This window comes from Malaya genurostris, chromosome 2 (assembly GCF_030247185.1).
Source record: "Malaya genurostris strain Urasoe2022 chromosome 2, Malgen_1.1, whole genome shotgun sequence".
Lineage (NCBI taxonomy): Eukaryota > Metazoa > Arthropoda > Insecta > Diptera > Culicidae > Malaya > Malaya genurostris.
Genome location: NC_080571.1, coordinates 188,482,018 through 188,503,978, shown reverse-complemented (window position 1 = coordinate 188,503,978; position 21,961 = coordinate 188,482,018). Strand labels below are relative to the sequence as shown.

The 21,961-nt window shown below is 37.7% G+C and overlaps 1 protein-coding gene across 1 annotated transcript; it reads left to right on the top strand.

Moving 5' to 3' along the window:
- The first annotated feature begins 15,088 nt into the window (after positions 1–15,088).
- Positions 15,089–15,829, top strand: LOC131429053 (uncharacterized). Its single transcript, XM_058593103.1, has one exon. It carries the CDS (start codon positions 15,089–15,091, stop codon positions 15,827–15,829), a length of 741 nt encoding a protein of 246 aa, XP_058449086.1.
- The last annotated feature ends 6,132 nt before the right edge of the window (positions 15,830–21,961 follow it).

Sequence of the window (21,961 nt, the reverse complement as noted above, 5' to 3'; positions counted from 1 at the left end):
TCAATTTCAACCAATCACGAAGCAAAGTCCTGGCATTACATTCCTTTTGCGGAATTTGGCCTTTCTGTTTCAACAGACTTCGCAGCCGATTCTTAGTGTACAGAATCATTGCATGGCTAGTACTATGGATCTTACTGACACTAAGAATCCTTCCAGGTCGGGGCTCGAACCACCAACCCGGGTGGCACCAATCACGAGCTGGTCCGAAATTGGTCCTAAAAGTGGATTAACAATTGTCAGGTCTTGTCCTAGGGATATACAGACTTTTCCAACCCTGTCTGAAGATATTTTAAATTTTTACCTGGCATCTCTGCTTAGCTTGTAATTGTGTAATTCTTAGGAAGTGTGTAAGTTTTCCTTTCACTGCGCGGGCTTCGTTTCACAAATGAAAAAATTAGCCATTTTGTCAAAGAAGTACGCAGTGGAAGTGATGTGTGTCAATAAAAAAACAAATGGATTTAATTTGTTATTAAATGAGTTTGCGTTTTGAACAAGAAAAGTTAGGTATTGTATAAAACTACTATATTGTGTCGAAAAAAGTGCAGAATTAGTGTGAAATTTAATGCGTTGAGATCGGAGTTTTTTTTTGTATCAAAGTGTGGACTGATATTCGCTCGTTCGGTCGATATTGTGTTCCGTCAATTTTAGTTACCCAATTGAAGATTTCAGTTCATAGTGAAATAACTGCTACTGCTGAATACCGAACTTGTAATTTTCAGCAGGTTAGTGACAAGATTAATTTATTTGCCAAGAACATACGAATATTGTGCAAGATGGCTGCCCTCGACATGCTAAATATATATTCAAAATAAACGCGAAGAGCGTAGAATAGTTTCAGAAGTAAATAATGCCAATGATGCATATCAGTGCAGTTTAATTTTATACCAAGTTATGTTTCCGTTTCATTGAATTCAAATGTTAACATCCTGCAATGTTATTCATGTAAAACATGCCAATTAAGATGTATCGATCGTATCAAGTAAAGATGGTCATTTAATATCAACCGGATAATAAATTGACAGATCATATTGTTCTCAAGCGTTACAAAAATTTTGGTTCTCTGGTTCTGTCAAAACGATTTATTGCATTTGAAAATGACAGTTTCTCTTTGTTTACTTTCTATTCTATTAATTAGCGAGCCGTTTTCACGTTTATCACTCAACTCTTTGTATAAAATGATAATGATACCTTCGATAGGTATACCGATTAATCGGTATTTATAAATATATTTGACCTCTATACCGCAATACAGATATGTACTCCCAAAATACCGATAATTCACGGATCGAACAGATAAATACCTATTTACGTTGATACCATGGATATACAGGAGAAAAGATTGCTACGAGATCTTATTTTTTTGCTGACCAAAATGTTATGTTGACAAGATTCTGACACCGATATGGTACAGATAAATTTTTGCGCCGAACACAGATTTTTGGAAAAATGACAAATGTAGCGTTTTGGTTTAACCGCGAAAAGCGATGTTAAAAAATCCGTAGACAATGTTGATTACGATCTAAGTAACATAAGTAAACAAACCGTTATTGCATTTCGTTGAGAAAAATAGTTTTTCACGAACAGTGTGATATTTTGAAAGTGATACTCCACAGTTAGTTGGAGATATTTAATGGGTTTGAGTTGCTATTAAGCTTGTTAAAAAACACAGATTAATTTGGAGAGAAACTGATTTGTTTCTAATCGTAGAAACCATTATGAATTCTTCGTCAAACGAAAGCGAAAGTTCTCGAAACAGACACCAAACGAATCGACTGTCAAATTTTCTTCTTCTTCTTCACTTCTGGTGGCATCACCACACTTGATTTGACCGATATGACACCAATTGATGGCACAGCGACGTAGTTATATTGCCAGTTATTTTCATTCATAGTCCAATGGACTTCCCGAATAAAATGTATTGTAGAAAAACAATACGATTTGCAGTTACAAAACCCTCCACAATTTAGATTTGACCATTAAAAAAATTTTATTGTATTGTTATACACTATTCAATTAATTGTGAACATGCTTTTTACAATAGAATGTATAGGTTGTTAAGTATCGTGACAATTCAAATCATAAAATTTTCTCATACATGTTTTCTTGGAAAACAATCAAATGTACAGTTTGCATATTGTTTGAAACACCACGTGTACAATAAATTTAATTGTAGAATCGTAGAAATAATATATTGAATCGTTGTAAATGAAAAAAATCTTGTCAAGATACAGTAAAATGTATTGTGACCCATAGATCTAATTGTGAATCTATTGTATGTTTTAAAATCAATGGGTTATTTTCTACGCGGTTCTTTTTACACTCGCTATGTGACAACGTTGAGTCGCTAAAGTACGAATGAAAATCCTTTCTTTCTCGCGAAATGCTCAAATTATCACCGCACTAACACGATACAACGTGTTCACTCGTTGAGGGTTTCACCGGATGTGAACTGTCAAATTTTGCCACTTGATATGCAAACCTAGCTATCACTAATGTTTTCCAGCAAAACTGGCTTCCACACAAATGCGAGTAATAAAATGACAAGTGTACATTGCACCTTTCGTAAAACGACTTAACAAACGGAAGGAAAACGACATGTGTCAAGTCAACCATAAAAACCTGTTTTAATCCACCTAGTGGTGTAATGATGCCTTTCTCAGATGTAGAAAATGCTTCTATACGATAAAAGACACCAAAGGATTGTTTGTGCATTAACTAGTAAAACATACAGAATGAAACAATGCTTATCGTAGGTTATCCTTAAGAAAATGATATGGGTTCGCTATTATATGTCCTTCCAGCACCGGAATCCAAGAACCGGTATTATCGAGTTTAATATTGTACACCGTCATTTAAACCGACGAAACAAAAATCGTAAAAAAAATTCTTAACTGGTCTTAAAACTACACAAAGCGATAGCCATTATTAGTAGGCCCGATTCTGTCTATCCTGATTTCCGGTCTCCGATTCCGGAAGCACCGGAAATAGTGGTCATATATGTTAAAATGGATCTCACTCACTTTTCTCAGCGATGGTTCGGCCAATTTCCACACGGCTCACGGTTTCATACGGAATTCCTGAATTTCATCCGGATCCGACTTCCGGTTTGTACGCCATGGTAATTCCGGTCGGCTCGTACGAGCACCAATTACCATGGCGTACAAACTCAACTAGTTTTTATTCTAAACGACGATTCAAATTTTTGTTGTATCCGAAAATATGTAGTATGTTTTGGTAGGACCATTGATCTTTTCATTGACCCTAAGATTGGGAAAAACAGGTATGATTCCAATTTAGAAAAATTTTAACGGTTTTTATTTCGCCGGTTTAGGCTTACTTACTTCGATTATACCGGTTCTCGGGTTCCGGTACTGGAAGTACATATGATAGTGAACCCATTTCGTTTTCTAATGGATGGCCTAACCGATCAGAGAACTGTTTCATTCTCTTTTTTTTCATAAATGTTATACGTTATACGTTTATTTCTTAAGGCAGCTTACATAAGTTTTTCTTCGCCGTAGTATCACTTTTACATAAAATTCTTATCCTAATTTAATTCTAACATAGTCACAACGATTTGAATTTATTAAAACATATTCCTCTTATTACTTAAATATCATCTTAGGTAACTCGTCATTAATTATGAAATCTACTCGGAAATATTATTTGAACCAAACGATTAACTTCTATAAATTATCAAATAAGCTGTTATTTTCAGCATTTTGTTGATAATTTCATAAACTGTTTCGAGTTTTTTTGTATCATTACATATTTATTCTAATTTATCTATTGGTTGAACTCATGGACGCAGCTTGAATCAGAACTAAGTCTTAAAAGGGGCCTTTATTAAATTGAAACTCCAATTTTCTTTATGAAATGATAAATAAGTTTCATGTATGGAAGGTCACGACAAGCAAGAATGTCTCGAACTGGGGCATTGGATAGTCTACCTTGGGTACGCAGAGAATTTATTAGTTGAGATCTGACATCACGATACTCCACGCATGTCCAAACGACATGATCAATATCTCGATAACCTTCGCCACAAGCACAATGATTAGTCTCGGAGAGCTCAATTCGAAGGAGATGTGCGTCTAACGTGTAGTGATTGGACATGAGTCTGGACATCACACGAATGAAATCCCTACTCACATCCAGTCCCCTGAACCATGCCTTTGTCGATATTTTCGGAATAATTGAGTGCATCCACCGACCCAGATCATCTTCATCCCAAGAAGCTTGCCAGCTGGCAAGTGTTCTTTGGCGAGACGAGCTATAGAATTCGTTGAAAGCAATCGGTCTCTCATAAATTTCACCCTCAATAGCACTACGTTTGGCTAAAATATCGGCTCTTTCATTGCCAGGAATGAAGCAATGAGCCGGGACCCAGACTATAGTGATTAGATAATTATTGTTCAATATGTCGTTCAGGCACTGTTTTATTTTGCCCAGGAAAAACGGTTCAGTCTTGCCAGTCATGTTTGAGCGAATGGCTTCAATTGCACTTAGACTATCAGTGAAGAGGAAATAATGGTTTGGAGATAATGTGACGATTACACTCAAACTATAATGAACTGCTGCTAACTCTGCAATATAAACAGATGCAGGTTCTTGAAGCCTAAATGAGGCCGAAACATTACTGTTGAACATACCAAACCCTGTCGCTTCTTCAATTCGCGATCCGTCCGTGTAAAACATTTTCTCAGAGTCAATATGCCTGAACTTACTTGAAAATATTTTTGGGATTTCCGTCGAGCGTAGATGATCCGGGATTCCACCCACTTCGCGCTGCATGGATGTATCGAAAAATAAAGTAGAGTCATGGACATTTAGGGGCCTGTCACGGATAGGAATATATCTTGATGGGTTGATTTCCTGTGACATGTGATTAAAATATACTGTCATGAATTTTGATTGAGATCGAAGCTCGACTAGTCGTTCGAAATTATTAATTACCATGGGATTCAGAACCTCACATCTTATTAGCAGTCGCGATGAAAGCTCCCAAAAACGATCTTTCAATGGAAGAACTCCCGCCAGAACTTCAAGACTCATTGTATGTGTCGAATGCATGCAGCCTAAGGCATTTCATTCTCTATGTTATACTAGTTAATGCACAAACAATCCCTTGATTGCTTTCAAAAATCGAAGAGAAACATTTTGAATAGAATACCACATTATTGTATATGAGTAAGGCATCATTACACCACTAGGTGGATTAAAACAGGTTTTTTGTTTCGCTGGTTTAAATGACGGTGTACAATATTGTACACACTTTACCCTATAACTCCGGAACCGGTAGTCGGATCTGGATGAAATCCAGGAATTCCGTATGGGACCGTAAGACCTTTCATTTTTATCTAAGTTTATCAAAATCGGTTCAGCCGTCTCCGAGAAAATCTAGTGAGATTATTTGACACACACACACAGACATTGTTCAGCTCGATGAACTTAGTCGAATGGTATATGACACTTGGTCCTCCGAACCAGTTTTCACTAATCGGTTTTTCAAGTGATTGCATAACTTTTCTATATGAGAAAGACAAAAACGACCTATCACTCTGTCTAATGTACACGATCAAATTGCAAAACGACGTATGTGTCGTTTATGCCCTAAAAGTTATTTTTGTGGATAAAACTCGTGAATTAGTCACTATGACCTCTATAATCAAAAACAAAAAGTTGTTTCAACTACTCATTTTTAAATAGGATTTAAAATTATATTTGTAAAATCCACACAGAAAAAAATTATGAATTTTACCGGTGATAGAATTCTACAAACGATACAATGCACAACTACTTAAATTTTCAAACGACGCAATATTCCACTCGCACAGAACTTTACACGCTCCGAGTGAAATTTGCACTCGGCTACCAAGTGCCACTGTATGGATTTATATGCATCAATTATTCAACGAACAGATATGAGCTCTGTGATTCAGTCGAGTAACCGATGTGCTTGTCATCTAATGTTTCTCTGTTGAACTCGCGCTGCTGCTAACGATCTTTTGTTTTTTATTTCGTTCGAATTTCAAATCACATAATTTTACATGTTCTTGAATGCAATTTTGTTTGAAGTACGATGCTCCATTTATGTGCATCGTATAAGATGTAAAATCACAAGATTTTTTTCGAACTGTGCATGAAAAGCGTTATTATGATTTGAATGGAATGATGTTTTATGTGTTTAAAAACTCCATATTGAGTCAGTTTCTCTTGAATTAATTTCTTCGTACAGTAAAAATTTCTTGCGAATTGTTCCACGCAGTTTTAAAAAATAATCCACACAGTTTGTTTGTTTGTTAGTGATTGTTCACCGTATTTGTGTCTAATATGTATTCGACCTGAAATGTCGTTCAATACTAGGAATTACACTGCTTTTTGTGATGGATTGATTTTTAATTTCCATTTTCCGATGTTTTTGGAACCGTTAGTAATTTCGACTAGGGAATCTTCACATTTAGTGTTTTGTAATATTTTTTTTACATCTGCTGTTCTGTACGATTACTAGGGGTTCAATAGAATCGGAAATTTTATCTGAAATTGATATATTTTTTTTAAGCGGAATGTATTTAATTTATTTATTTCGTCAAGCAGATGTAGAGTACATATGAATGGTTTACAATGTTTACTTAGATACTACGCATTATTTCTTCGACTAAGTTGGAATTTCATTTCATTTTTGAACATACCAAGGTCAAGATGTTCGCAATATTGATTGTAGTGGTGCATTATTCGATTGATTGGGCTATATTTTGCATAATTTGTTCTAGTGTTTCTTTCTAAAAATAATTTTTCTGGTTCGTAATTGACGGCTAGGTGTATAAAAATTTAATTGCGATAATAAAAAAGGTGATTGAATGCGTTGAGAAATAATGTCGCTGATTAAATAAAGCATTGCAAGGTCGCGGCGTTCTTTAAGTGTTTGAATATTGATGAGCATGCAGCGTGCTTCATATGGTGGTAAAGGAAATGCTGTCCAGTTTAATTTACGAAGTTCTTATAAAAGAAATCGTTTTTGAAGAGATTCGATGCGTTCTTCGATAATAATAATGTATGGATTCCATACTAGGCTGCAATATTCCAAAATAGGTCTGACATATGTACTGTATAATATTTTAATTGTGTATGGGTCCTGAAAGTTATGACTGAAGCGTTTAATAAAGCCCAGCATGCTATTTGCTTTATTGATTATGGTATTGTAGTGTTCCACAAAAGTGAGCTTGGAGTCTAAGATTACGCCTAAATCTCGTAAAATTTTACATTTTTCTACAAGTTGATTTCCTAGATGTATGTTTATAGATATAGTTTCATTTTTCCTACTGAAAGTTATTGAGTTACATTTTTTTTACATTGAGTTGGAGTAGACTTTTGCAACACCATATGTGGAATAGATTGATTTCGTTCTGGAATATTACAGTGTCGTTGATATTTTTAATTTCCATGAAAAGTTTCATGTCGTCTGCATATATAAGCACTTTCAGATTTTTGAGTATGAAGGAAATGTCGTTTATATGTAAAATGAAAAGGAGAGGCCCTAAGTGAGAACGCTGAGGTACGCCAGAAGCTACATTAATTGGTTCAGACAGTATGTGTTGGAAGCGGTCTACCTGTACACGATTCGTTAAGTATGATTTGAGCAATTCCAGTTTTATGCCATATTTTTGTAGTTTGTGTAAAAGGATGGTATGTCAAGACGGTCGAAAGCTTTGCTAAAGTCAGTGTAAAGAGTTTCTACGTAGCGTCCATTGCATTCAGAGTGAATGTCATGAACTCTAAGAGATTTGTTCTAGTTGAACGGCCTTTAAAAAAGCCATGTTGTTCATTTGTTATTACATTTTTAAGTTGATGAAAAAGTTTTTCGTTTACAATTTCATCAAATAAGTTTGGAATGCATGAAATAATGGCTATTCCACGGTAGTTTCGAATGTTAGATTTTGCACCAGATTTAAATATTGGTACAAGGAAGGAAGATTTCCATGCTTTAGGAAAAGTACATTTATTAAGTGATAAGTTAAAAAGTAGTTGTAGTGGTAGTGTAAGTTCTTCAGCAAGATTTTTTTTAAATGTTGGTGGTATACTGTCTAGCCCAGGCCCATTTAAAGCGTCCAAGTTTTTCAGTGCTGTCGAGATGTCATGTTCTGATAGATAGTTTACAGAGATGGAGTTGGAAAATGCAGGTATGAAAGAGAAGTACTCACGGTCACGGTCAGTTCCTGAATAAGATGTATATACTTATTGGAAAAAATTTGAAAATTGATTACAGATTTCTGTACTATTTTTCCCTACATGTTCGTTGAGGTGCATTTGAGATGGAAAATTGTTGCTTTTTAGTTTATTTTTGTGTAGTTAAAAAAATTCTTAGGGCAAGTCTTTATTTCGTTTTCAATTTTGCATTTTTTTGTATTCTTCATGTGCTATGTTAATGGCTATTTTGAGTTGATTGCATAGATTTAAGTAATTTTGAAGATGAGCGTCACTTTTTTCTTGTGTGTAAGTTTTGTGTGCTTTTTGTTTTCTATTTTTCAAATGTTTTAGTTGTGAATTGAACCATACAGGTAATTTGCTGTTATGATTTCTTCTTCTTCTTCTTTCCATGGGCAAAGTTTCGGCTAATATTTTGTTTATAATGTGAAAGAATTTGTTTACTTCGACGTTGACATTTCCTTCTGTACTCAGTATGTTCCGCCAATTTACTATACTTAGTCTACACTTGACTTCTTCAAAGTCAATTTTATTGTATTCCGGCACTTTCTCATATTCCAAGTCGTAGGGAAGGGATGCATTGTGTGTAAATAATGAATATTCAATTGCGGTGTGAAATGCTTCATTTTTCCATAATGGCAGGTTTGATGCATTCACACAAAAGTCTTCTGTGCAATTTGTGAAAAGAAGATCTAAATATGCGTTTTGTTGATTTTTTACGGAGTTTACTTGATGTAGGCCAAAATTAGAAATTTTGTCGAAAAAATAGTGCAATGTTTCGTTTCCTCCTGGACTGGAAGTAAGCTTGATTCATTTTCAATGTCAGAAATCAAGTCCGCATTACGTTGATTGAAGTCGCCAAAAATATGAAGCTTTACTTCAGGTTCCATATTCGAAATAATTATGTCTAAAGATTGAAAGAATAATTCAAAAGAGAATTTGTTCGCATCTTCGGGTGGGAAGTAGACAGAGCAGTAAATATGTTCTTATCCCAATATTGAGACTTTGGCCCATACATGCTCAAATTCTTTATATTTAGGAGTAATAATTTCTTCAGAAGTGAAGCAAGAGTTCATGGCTATGAGGACTCCACCTCCAGATTTTTTTTGACAGAGAGATAAATTTCGGTCGTGCCGAAATACGTTAAAATACGTTCTGGAATACTTACATTACTAATTTCTGTGTCTATTCCTTCGTCCAAGGGCGTCATTTGTTCCGAAAAAGTGACGAGTCCGCTCACTGGACAAATAATTTCGGTATGCGTCGAGGTCTGCTACAGCTTCGTCCGGTTTGAGTCCATATTCATTATGTACTTCAATTAATATACGCTGGAGATGTTCAGGTGATGTAGGAAGTCCTTCAGACGCGAGCAGCCTTTTTAGACTTATTGGAGTTTGTCCTTCAATGCAGACGTTGGAAGATTGGTCCTTCATGTATGCTAGATACAGTTGAAGATTTTCGGGTCACGAAGTCTAGCTTTCAAGAAGCGACCGTCGCCAGTTGTAGACTGTTCAGTAAGACGAACAATTGGAGGTCGCATAGGGTCCAGTTCAAATTGGCCGTCCTTAGCACTGTTATGTGAAAAAGTCGCAATGTTGTCCATAATTTGGCTATTACGAGTAGATGACGATGGTACGGTGGTGTTATTTTCCGAGTGTTGTTTGTTAAAATTACTTTTTGTTGGATTACTTCTATATGAATTTATGGTTTCGCCCTTTTGAAAGTTTACAAATGTAGAGACAATACTAGCACTTGGAGGTCCAGAGAATTGAGTTCGTGCTGCTGCCAGTAATTCCTTATCGGAAGACAATTTTTGTTTAGTAGGTGCCAAAGAATTTCCGGAGTTATTGCTTTTGCTGTTATACTTGTTTCTCAATGGTCTATTTTCCATGCGTGTTTGTTGCTGTCGTTTACGTTGTTTCCGCCTTCGAGTAGCATTTTCAGCTTGTTTTTCTTGAAGACGGCGAGTTCTTTGTTTTGCGTCGTATTGTCTCCAGTCGCAGTTTCCATATTTTTTTGCTGCCGATGAAGCGCCAGCCTGAGGTGAGTTCTTAGTCAGCTTTTTCTTCTGGTGAAGGTTTAGCGTTGCAAGTGTATTTTTTTTCTATTGGTTTTAGTGGCTTGTTTGCTTCCAATTCTTCAGCTAGAGTTTTAGACTGAGTGTTTTTCACGTCTTTAGCGACGATATTCGAGATTGATTTGAATTCATCTCTCAATTCTTCCAAGATAGGATTGAATGCAGCGGTGGGGGTTTCAACAATTTTCGAAGGAATCATAAATTCTTTTTCGAGGCGAGAAAGAGGCTCACTCATTTCATTCATAATTTTGTTGCTGGATTTGTTCGATTTGCAGCACCCAGTCAGCACCCACTGGCACCATAAATACCAAGATTAAATGTTCCTGATGCCGTTGTACTCCAATGCAAGCGGCGTGATAAGCCTTGTCCAGGATGGCAAGTGACCGGGAAAATCGGGAAAAGCAGGAAAAAGTCGGGAATTTGGTTTCACCGGGAAAAAGTCGGGAAATTTAGTGAAAAACCGGGAAAAATATTACTAGCTCACATATGAGTAACAGCTACAGTAACTAGCGTAATGATTTTTTTTTCAACAAGTGAAAAGTAGGAGACAACACCCAATTTTGCGTTTGAGCGAGATGTTCAGTAAAAGTTTTGAAACAACTTATTGTCTCATACTTGTTCTATGCTGAACATTCCATTGGAAATTGAACCAACACCCCATGTCTCGTCCAACGATTTTCAAGGGTTTAACAGCAGTTTTAAATCAATCAGGAAACATCAGAGCTCTCTTAGTTCGATAACAACACAATTAATTCACATTTTGAAAAATAAGGATAATGGATGTTTGATTTTTATTATGTTTTGGAATAAGTATTCAACACACTTGCAAAATTGTTGGCTATGTCCCCCCTTTGGCGGATGGGGGTGGCAGTCAATTTATACTTCGTATTGACAAAGTCGGACCATACCGAGATCGGTCGATCGTTCGCTTATGAAAGTAAAAAGATGAAAATTGTTATGTTATCTGGATCGATCTCGGAGTGGACAGGACTAATACTGCTTGAAATGGACAATAGGTCATTAGGTGGTTTCGAGCATTCTTATGCCTGGAATTGGTCACCAATTTGAATTATCTTGATCTAAAAGGTGATTTTTTTGAGGTTAGGATTTTCATGCATTAGTATTTGCTCAGATTTTTTGAGGTTATGATTTTCATGCATTATTATTTGCTCAGTATGCTCTGACATTTCATCATGAATAGACTTACTAACGAGCAACGCTTGCAAATCATTGAATTTTATTACCAAAATCAGTGTTCGGTTCGAAATGTGTTTCGCGCTTTACGCCCGATTTATGGTCTACATAATCGACCAAGTGAGCAAACAATTAATGCGATTGTGACCAAGTTTCGCACTCAGTTTACTTTATTGGACATTAAACCAACCACACGAATGCGTACAGTGCGTACAGAAGAGAATATTGCGTCTGTTTCTGAGAGTGTTGCTGAAGACCGTGAAATGTCTATTCGTCGCCGTTCGCAGCAATTGGGTTTGTGTTATTCGACCACATGGAAGATTTTACGCAAAGATCTTGGTGTAAAACCGTATAAAATACAGCTCCTGCAAGAACTGAAGCCGAACGATCTGCCACAACGTCGAATTTTCAGTGAATGGGCCCTAGAAAAGTTGGCAGAAAATCCGCTTTTTTATCGACAAATTTTGTTCAGCGATGAGGCTCATTTCTGGTTGAATGGCTACGTAAATAAGCAAAATTGCCGCATTTGGAGTGAAGAGCAACCAGAAGCCGTTCAAGAACTGCCCATGCATCCCGAAAAATGCACTGTTTGGTGTGGTTTGTACGCTGGTGGAATCATTGGACCGTATTTTTCAAAGATGCTGTTGGACGCAACGTTACAGTGAATGGCGATCGCTATCGTTCGATGCTAACAAACTTTTTGTTGCCAAAAATGGAAGAACTGAACTTGGTTGACATGTGGTTTCAACAAGATGGCGCTACATGCCACACAGCTCGCGATTCTATGGCCATTTTGAGGGAAAACTTCGGAGAACAATTCATCTCAAGAAATGGACCGGTAAGTTGGCCACCAAGATCATGCGATTTGACGCCTTTAGACTATTTTTTGTGGGGCTACGTCAAGTCTAAAGTCTACAGAAATAAGCCAGTAACTATTCCAGCTTTGGAAGACAACATTTCCGAAGAAATTCGGACTATTCCGGCCGAAATGCTCGAAAAAGTTGCCCAAAATTGGACTTTCCGAATGGACCACCTAAGACGCAGCCGCGGTCAACATTTAAATGAAATTATCTTCAAAAAGTAAATGTCATGTACCAATCTAACGTTTAAAATAAAGAACCGATGAGATTTTGCAAATTTTATGCGTTTTATTGTTTAAAAAAGTTCTCAAGCTCTTAAAAAATCACCCTGTAGTTGGGATGAATATTTATATATAATAGTCGTCCTGGACTGGTAAATTTAATTCAAAAAGGAGGACTATTGTTATCAGGAATAGGAGTAAATTGATATCTTATGAACCGTTTAGGAACTTTCAAACCTTTCCGATCCGGTTCGGTGTCGGTAATGTTTACAAGTTGCCATGACAGCGAGCATAAATCAAATAAACATAGATTTCCCAGTGTAATAGTAATGTAGTTGAGCAACCCGTGACAGCAAAAGCACCGTCTGGTGGAGAATGGGTGCGTAAATGCTCCTAAAATACATGCATAAAGTTGCCTGCGCATTTAACACAACCACAGTAGCTAATGGAAAAAAGTACACCCATTTCTCACTAGAGGTGCTGTTAGTGTCACCGTACTGTGGGAAATCTATGTTTATTTGATTTATGCAGCGAGGCTGATTGATCGGGTGTACATACACTCTCAAATCGAGAAAGGTTTGAATGTTCTTAGATTTCTCCAACTTGGACACAGATGTCACCTTCTAACTAAGAGTGTGAGATGTGTGTTTCTGGGAGAGAACGGTTCACGTGGACCATTTCATACAGTCACACCTAGTATTTCTTCACGAAATACATGTAGTAGTTTTTGTTTCCTGGATGCGTGCTCAACACTAAAAGGCCCAAAACTTAGTTTAGACCTAAATTGCTCTAAAGCAGTCAAGTCAAAATGATTGAAAGAGAGAAAGTCAATAATAAAAACTTTGACAGAATAAGTAAACTAGTGCAGTGTGCCTAAGTGCATATATCGTTAAATAAAGAATTAAAAAAGTTCACAGAATTTTAAGCAATCCTTCCATTGTTTACATATTGTGACTTTCCTGGGCAATCTAGTGTTAAATGCGCATCCTTACGTTATATAATTTAACAAGCTTACTAACACCTGATTTTATTTTGTTTTATTTTATTTTATGTTCTTAACGAAAACCGAGCCTGCTGAAACAAAGGATTATCATCGAAGATTTAAGACCAAGAAACAGACCCTAGAATGTTCTCAAGAAAATGCAAAAAATAGGTATTTTATAAAATTACCTAACTTTTGGGAAGTAAAATGCCTTACGATTATTTTTACTGTCACTTTTATTATTATTAATATTATTATTATTATTATTATTATTATTATTTTTATTGTAATTATTATTATCAATCTTATTATTATACCTTTATTCTTGATAATCTACTGGCTTGTCACTATCTTGTCACTAGCTTGTGATATTAAACAGGTGTCTCCGGTATAGTAAAAAGCAATGCAATGGGGCAAAAGGAAACGTAACGTAACATCGACAAAGATAGAAACAATTAGAATAGATTAGATTGGATAGTGTAAGTAGACCAAACATATCTACATTGATTAGGGAATTTCAAAGTAATAATCGTAAGTACCGCTTCAGACATAAAAGTCTATATAGGAAAGCAGGGCCAAGACCGAAGCGGATACAATGCGAAATTTTCCAAAGTTTCATCGACGAGGACATTCAAGACACAGAAGCAGTTGGTAGGATGACAAAATACCAATACGATACAGACGCACGACTCATTGATTGACTGACTACAGGGTGAAGCACACACTTCCTGCCCAAGTGACAAACTCTCTGGTGAACTTGCAATAGAAGATATTCGTATCTTTAGTTGCAAATTTATAACCGTGAAGGAATCTGTCGCTTGGGTTACATGCTGGAGGGTTTCCTCCTTCGTTACAAGTGTTCATTTGGGCACCATAGCCTAGTTCGTCCGGTATGGAAAGAGCGGATCGTTGTAACCACCCCCCTCGGCCAGAGCAGCCCACAAAGGGAAAAAAAACTTTCTTAGAAGTCTTTATGTTTTTAAGTTTGCTAATGATTGCTCTTGTTTCAACACAATTCGTCTCAGTAACGTCATCTTGAAACAATACTTGTCTTATGCTAATATTTCTGTGAGATATCAATAGGACTCACAAAATTTCAAGAGTTGTCGGCTTTGATCTTATCCTCTGTTTGCAGGGAGTATTTGGGTTCCTTGATTTGAGAGCTGAAAATGGTCATCCCTATCCTGCGCTCTTCGAGTTGTGTGCGCACCTACAGAGAGAATGAGAGTCTATCGGAGACAGTTTCACAATCACTCACAGAGAGAACAACGCACTGCAGTTATATTAACCTCGAGCGGAAAGAAGGACGCTTTCCTCACAAACTAAGAAATATATAAAAATCAGTTTGAACACCCGTGAACGGTTCGTTTTTATTCCGTGTTCGCTTCCGTCCACCACAGTTGGTGACCCCGACGTGATTTTGCAAGTATCGTACGAGTGCGCATTTTCGTGATATTTCGATTCCGGTTTTCTTCGGCCCGGTCCGGCAACTTAACCTTACCTCCGTTTCAATCAACGCGTTCCGGCACTCAATCTTCATTGTTCAACCATGTCAGAAGAGGAAAATGACACTCCTCGCACTGCCGCGGTTTCAGTAAAACTTCCGGAATTCTGGAAGACGGATCCAGAAATGTGGTTCGCAGAGGCGGAAGCGCAGTTTGTCTTAGGCAACGTCATGAAGGATGAAACTAAATTTTACCACATCATCGCAAAAGTGGACCATTCGGTAATCTGTCACATAGCCGAGTTGGTTGCAAATCCACCACTACAGGAGAAATACAAAGCCATTAAAGATAGGCATATCGTACGGTTTGCTCTCTCTCCACAAGCCTGGTTTGAACGGTTACTGGGATCGTCCGATCTCGGTGACATGCGCCCTACACATCTTTTGTCTAAGATGCAGGAACTCGCAAACGGACTAAATGTCAACGACGATCTCCTCAAAATGCTGTTTCTGCAACGGATGCCAGCCCATATTCGACCCGTATTGACCATCAGCGATGAAACGTTAGCCAAGCTAGCGGAAATGGCCGAAACCCCGCAAACAGCTGCCGTATCTATTAAATCCGAGGCAAATAAAGAGATGCAAAAAATTAAGGAACAACTGGAGGTGCTCAGCACGGAACTTCGTCGATTCAAGCCTGGCCTGACTCAGGATATCGATCGTCGTCGTGGTCGATCGTCGTCACGCTCCAGAAGCGAATCAGAGGTATGCTGGTACCATCGGAAGTACGGAAAACATGCAGAACGATGCAAGCAGCCGTGCAATTATAACCAACCAAAAAACTAAGTGCTTACCCACCCGAGTCGGCCGAGGTGGGCACCGTTTTTTCAAGCCGACGACTGAAATTGTATGACAGGACGAGTGGTATTCGCTATCTCATTGACACCGGCTCCGACGTCTCAATCGTCCCAGCTTCAAAACGAGACAAGCAATCAACGCCGATTCCGTTTTCACTACACGCAGCCAACGGGTCGGAAATCAAAACATATTCGACCAAGCTCATTACTACGGATCTTGGACTAAGAAGGCGTTTCACATGGAACTTTTTAGTATCAGATGTCAGCCACGCAATAATCGGAGCCGACTTCTTAGCTCACTTTGCTCTACTCATTGACATAAAAAACCGAAACCTTATCGATCCTAAGACGAATATGCGATCTAGCGGAGACTTAACAAAAGTTCACACCATCACCACCGTTAATTGGAATCACCCATTCCACGAACTCTTGAAAAAGTATCGGGAAATTACACTTCCAGCCACCTTGCGAGCAAAAACAGAACATGGCGTCACACACCACATCGTAACAAAAGGACCGCCAGCTGCATCAAAAGTCAGACGAATGCACCCGGACAAACTTAGAGCAGCTAAGGAGGAATTCGCCTTGATGAGCGAACTCGGAATTTGTCGTCCTTCTAGTAGCAGCTGGGCTAGTCCACTCCATTGTGTAATGAAAAAGAACGGACAGTTTAGGTTTGTCGGCGATTACCGCAGCTTGAACAAAGCAACTGTTCCTGATCGCTACCCCGTACCGCATGTACACGACATTCTTAACTCTCTACAAGGCAAAAACATTTTCACCACTCTGGATCTGGAACGAGCATACCATCAGATCCCCGTGGAGGAAGCAGATATTCTTAAGACGGCGGTGATAACGCCGTTCGGCCTCTTCGAATTCACTAGGATGCAGTTTGGTCTGTGCAACACCAGTCAGACATTTCAACGGTTCATGAACAAAATACTGGGGGACCTAGATTTTGTAGTCTCGTTCATCGATGACATTTGTATCGCGTCAACAACCGTAGAGGAGCACAAAGAACATGTGCGAATGGTCTTCGAACGGCACGGAAAGCGAAGAGCTTCCGGTGGTACTTTTGGGACTGAGAAGTGCGTATCGCGAGGATTTAAAGTGTTCTACTGCTGAACTAGTTAACGGGCAACCATTACGCTTGCCAGGAGAGTTTTTCGACCCCCCATCTTCAAACATCGATCGCACGGACTTCGCTCAGCAGCTTCATCAATACTTCTCAGGCATGCGGGCACCCAAAACAAATCACCATTCAAAGCCTTCAGTATTCAGACACAGTGTGCTCAACTCTTGCAGTCACGTATTCATCCGTGTTGATTCGGCCCGTCGTTCCCTACAACAGCCATACGAGGGACCTTATCTGTGTGGTATCAATACCCCTCGGTCAGAGTTTGCTATAAAATCCGAACACTCACTCTCTCTCACACAACGAGGAGTTCGCATAATGAGAGCGTCGAACTTCTCTCCCCGACAACACTCGGGCGTCCTTCTTCATCGAACCGCCAACGCAAGTGGACGCACCGGTAAATTTCTCGTACCTATCAGGGAAGGCTTTCACGGACTTCCATTCACCAGGCTCCCTTCCGAGCAAGCCAAACCTTCACATTGGCGATCCTGCCAGTTTATTGTAGGAAATGCAGTTAATTTCGAGAAATCTAGAAGAGACAATGCTTTGAGGTTAGGAAAGGATTTTAGGTGAGTCTGGAAGACTACCGGAAATAGCAATAGAAATGAAAATGTTCTGAAAACAGTTGGTAATCTTTGGTGAGTCTGGAAGACCACCGGAAATATCGGGAAAAAGTGGAACGAAAATTGAGGTTAGTTTTGCATCATGGCGTGTCTAGAAGACCGTAGTGAAACTGCTAGCTCTTTTTTATAACTCTTCAATTCTATGCCTCGGTTCAATTTTGATCAAATGCATAAGGACGACATTATGGTTAGGTGTGCCTCATGGCGTGTCTAGAAGACCGTCGGAAAACTGTCTGAATTTTTTTTTTCATGCATAAATTTTATGTCATGTTACACAAAATTATTGTTCTGTGCTGATGAAATGCAACACAAGGTGCGTCTAGAAGACCACAGGAGTATTAAAAGAAATTGTTGCATGCAAAATACGTTTAGTTTGCTTATTACAATTTCATATGTTGAATTTTTATGATTGGTCCACTGCCTAAAATTTTGAAGATAGTTGAGAGAACTTAGGATTGTGTATTACAAGGTTGTGGAATTTGAATGTCTAAATTAGCATGCGTATTTTGTTGCACCCTGATAACTTATTGTACTTAATTTCAACAGATTGTTCAAGATGAATCACTGTGGAAGATATGTACTGGCTCCGCCCAGACTCGGACGGCAACGAGGCATGTGAAATTCCAAACGACGAAATTTCAATTAATTCTACCGATTTGGAAGTATCCGCTCACGAAACTGTTGCTGCGGAAGTTTTAACACCCATTGAATCAAATGTTAATGTTAATGAGAGACTGCGCCGTTTAGAAGAAATGTTACGAGACTTTACAGGTAAACGCTCATGTGAGGTGGAGAAAGACACGACTAATGAAAGAGAGAAACATAATGTCGAACCACATTATGGTCTAGCGGAAAGAGGATGTAACATTCGTTGGGACCTTTTACCCAAGTTTCTCAGAGATATTCCATCAAACAAACTGGGAAAATTGGCAAAGCTTCATCGAAAATTTTGAGATCGCTGCATCTTTATCGACTTTCACGGGCTCAGCGGATCGTGCAAAGCTATTATACTTATCACTGGGAAGAAACTTGCAGGACATCAGTGCGACAAATTTACAACCGAATTATCAAGATCCAAGATGTTACTCAACTTTCGTCGTGGGGGTAAACGATTACTTTAAATCTATGACTGACACGGCAGCGGAACACGAAGCGTTCCAAGCTATGCGCCAAATGAAAGGTGAATCAGTGGTCCCTTTCCATGCTAGACTCACTCAAAAAGTTCGTCTATGTGGATATAGTTCCACCGATCAAGTCCGTTTTGTTCTCGCTCAGCTACTTAAGATGAAATGTAGCGTCATAAAATGCGCGCAAAATTTCATCCGCTTCAGTTGAACGAACCGTCGCACAAAGCATACCACGAAAAACGGACACATGGAAACAAGAACTTTTTACAATGATTGAGCGCAGTGGGCTTAGCTCTCGTTATATTGGCTTGTAAAAGACTGGACGTAATGGATTTTTGAATTCTTCACACTTTGAATATATCCTAATTCAATCTTTATTGTTAGTGATTCCTCTTACACTAGAGCTATAAATCATGAGTAATTATGAATGACTAACATGAGGTTATATGTATATGTATTGACCAACTTGCTAACCATGTATATGCCTGAGTTTAGTAGCAAGTATGGATTCTCCTTCAAAAGAACGATTGAAGACGAGAGAACATTCAAGTCTTTTCGATATCTTTGCCAGTCGTTCACCGCCGATGAGATAGAATTTACTTAAAAGTATTTACTTGACTCGCATGATAGAGCGCGGTCGAATTTGCTTATCGAATACATTCAATGCCAATATATTCCATTGTAATTGACTTCCATTATCATCTTCGAATAAGTAGAAAGTATTATTTCTGTTGTGTCAATAGGATCGTAGCACTAGCCATGTAATCGACTAGGTTTACAGACTTTTTATATCCTATATTGGTCATTGCTCGCTACTTCATTATCCCTTAGCTTACCGACCTCCCCCCCTTTTCTCTAATAGATTAGGTGCTGAGAATCTTTCGTTGGCTGAGCGTGCACCCAGATTGATTCTTCTTGTCGTGTCGTTCTCTGTATCTTGCGTTTCGCAATTCAGATGCATATCGTAGTGCTGCTTTCACCTGTCGATCACCTCACATAGCGTATGATACAATCCATCAAGATCAGCAATGACAGATTATGTACTAATTCGGTTTTTCAGATAAACTAATGAGATCACGGGTAGATATAAATAGCAAACAAAAATCAAAATAATAACAAATTTTTACTATCGTATCTTGTCTTGATATTTCTGTGCTATTGTAGCGTTACCTGATATTTTCTTGATATTCCATCGAAGGAATCAAGAAATTGTACAATATCTGTTCAGCATCAAAATTAGTTATTATGTGTTATTTCGTTATTGGTTAATTATTCTAATTTCATTAGGTATAATTGATCCAATAGCTCTATCTTCATTTAAAAACTATTGAGAATCAGATAAGAGAAATTAATTTATTCTGAAAGCTAGAATATATAACTGGAAAATTTGTCTTCTATAAATATTTGGTTCTTTCTTTGATATTACTTTGACAGAATTTTGTATTTTGTATCATGCAGTCTTTGTTATGATTTTTGATATTTGAAATGTAATTTCAAACTAAATAATGTTAATTTCTCTCATTGAGATGTTTGGTTTTAATTAAAAAAAATGTTATTGGTTTGCAAATCACCTCTACCCGGGATTCGTCAAATCATCGGACAGAGTTATGTCTTACAACCAAGTATCTTGGATACACATTTTCCACTTCAAATTATTGAGGCTCCAATATTCTAAGATAAATGATAATACTAGTTTTTTTTGTTTCTCGACGAACTGAGTCGAATTAAACATGACTATGGGACTTTCGGATTTTGATTAGAAAAGCTTTTTTCATAGAGTTTACACAGCCTTTTAATATCCGAAAAATGGGGACGGATATAGCGTGATGGGTAAGTCGATGCCTTTCACGCAGCCCGCCTGGGTTCGATTCCCAACCCCGCACATAGGGTCAGAAAGTTTTTCGGGCCCGAAGAGGTGAATGACCTTAAGGTTAAAACCTCTATAATCAAAAACAAAAAAAAAACAAAAAATATCAGAAAAAACAATTTAAAAAAATTAAATTTTCAACCACATTGAATTTTTTTTCTAAGGTACAAATATCATTTATTTCGATTAATCGAAATATTTTTACGAATTATTTCTTTCAAGAAATGGTTTTCATAAAAAGCATTCAAAATAGAATGAACCTTTTTTTCAAAAAAATCGCTATCATATTCAACTATGTCATATTCCTTATCAGCTATTGAACCACTATTGAGAAAAACGATATAGCATAATTTCGCATTCATAAAATGCATTGCTATTTTCGCTTCTGTTATGATGTTGTTATCGCTTACTACAACCCCATTTTTTATCTTAAACCCAAATCCTGCCGACTTTATGGCTGCCTCTCTTAGCGTGGTAAATGACTTTTGCATATTGTTACGCTTTACGATAATAATTGCATCACCATCTTCAGAAAGGCCTATTCAAAAATATAGAAACAGATTAAAATGAAACAAATTAATTACAAAGCCTAAATTGCTATTAGTCATACCATTAACTACAGTACATGCATAGGGACAGACTTTGGACACTTTCAGTGTTGCAGATGAAAACCGAATTTTCGTCATAGACTCGATAAACTCTTTTGCGTGATGTTGTATTGGTAGACTTTTTCTTTTTTTTTTTTGTGAGACTGAAGACAAATTATCTGCTTTTGTTGCCAACGTAGAGTTTTTTTTCGTGGTTATTATATCTGAAATGTTACAGCTTAAAATACGACCCTTCGCGTACTTTGATATTTCCATCATGTCGGCATCACGGAAAAGTAAATCCTCGTCAATCTTGAATAAAAAAAGTTAGAAATAACCCTTTTTTGTTTGTTAGGCAAATTGGAAGCTGAAAGTATCTTTAACAATTTTTCAACAATTCATAATTTAGTCTTGTGGATTTTATCTATAACGTTGGTTTTCAACGGTAAACCCTGGGCTTTGGATGATGAGCTACAGGGTGCGTACCCCCGCTTGGTGGATGGGGGTGGGAGTCAATTTACACTTCGCGTATTGACAAAGTCTGACCATGCCGAGATCGATCGTTCGCTTATAAATGTAAAAGATGAAAATTATTGTGTTGTCTGGATCGATCACGGAGTGGACAGGGCTAATAATGCTTGAAATTGACAATAGGTCATTAGGTGGTTTCGAACATTCTTATGCCTGGAATTGGTCACCAATTTGATATTAATATATCATATTCGTTCTGAACTTGGTGAATTTAATTCTAAAAGGAGGGCTATTGTTATCAGGAATAGGAG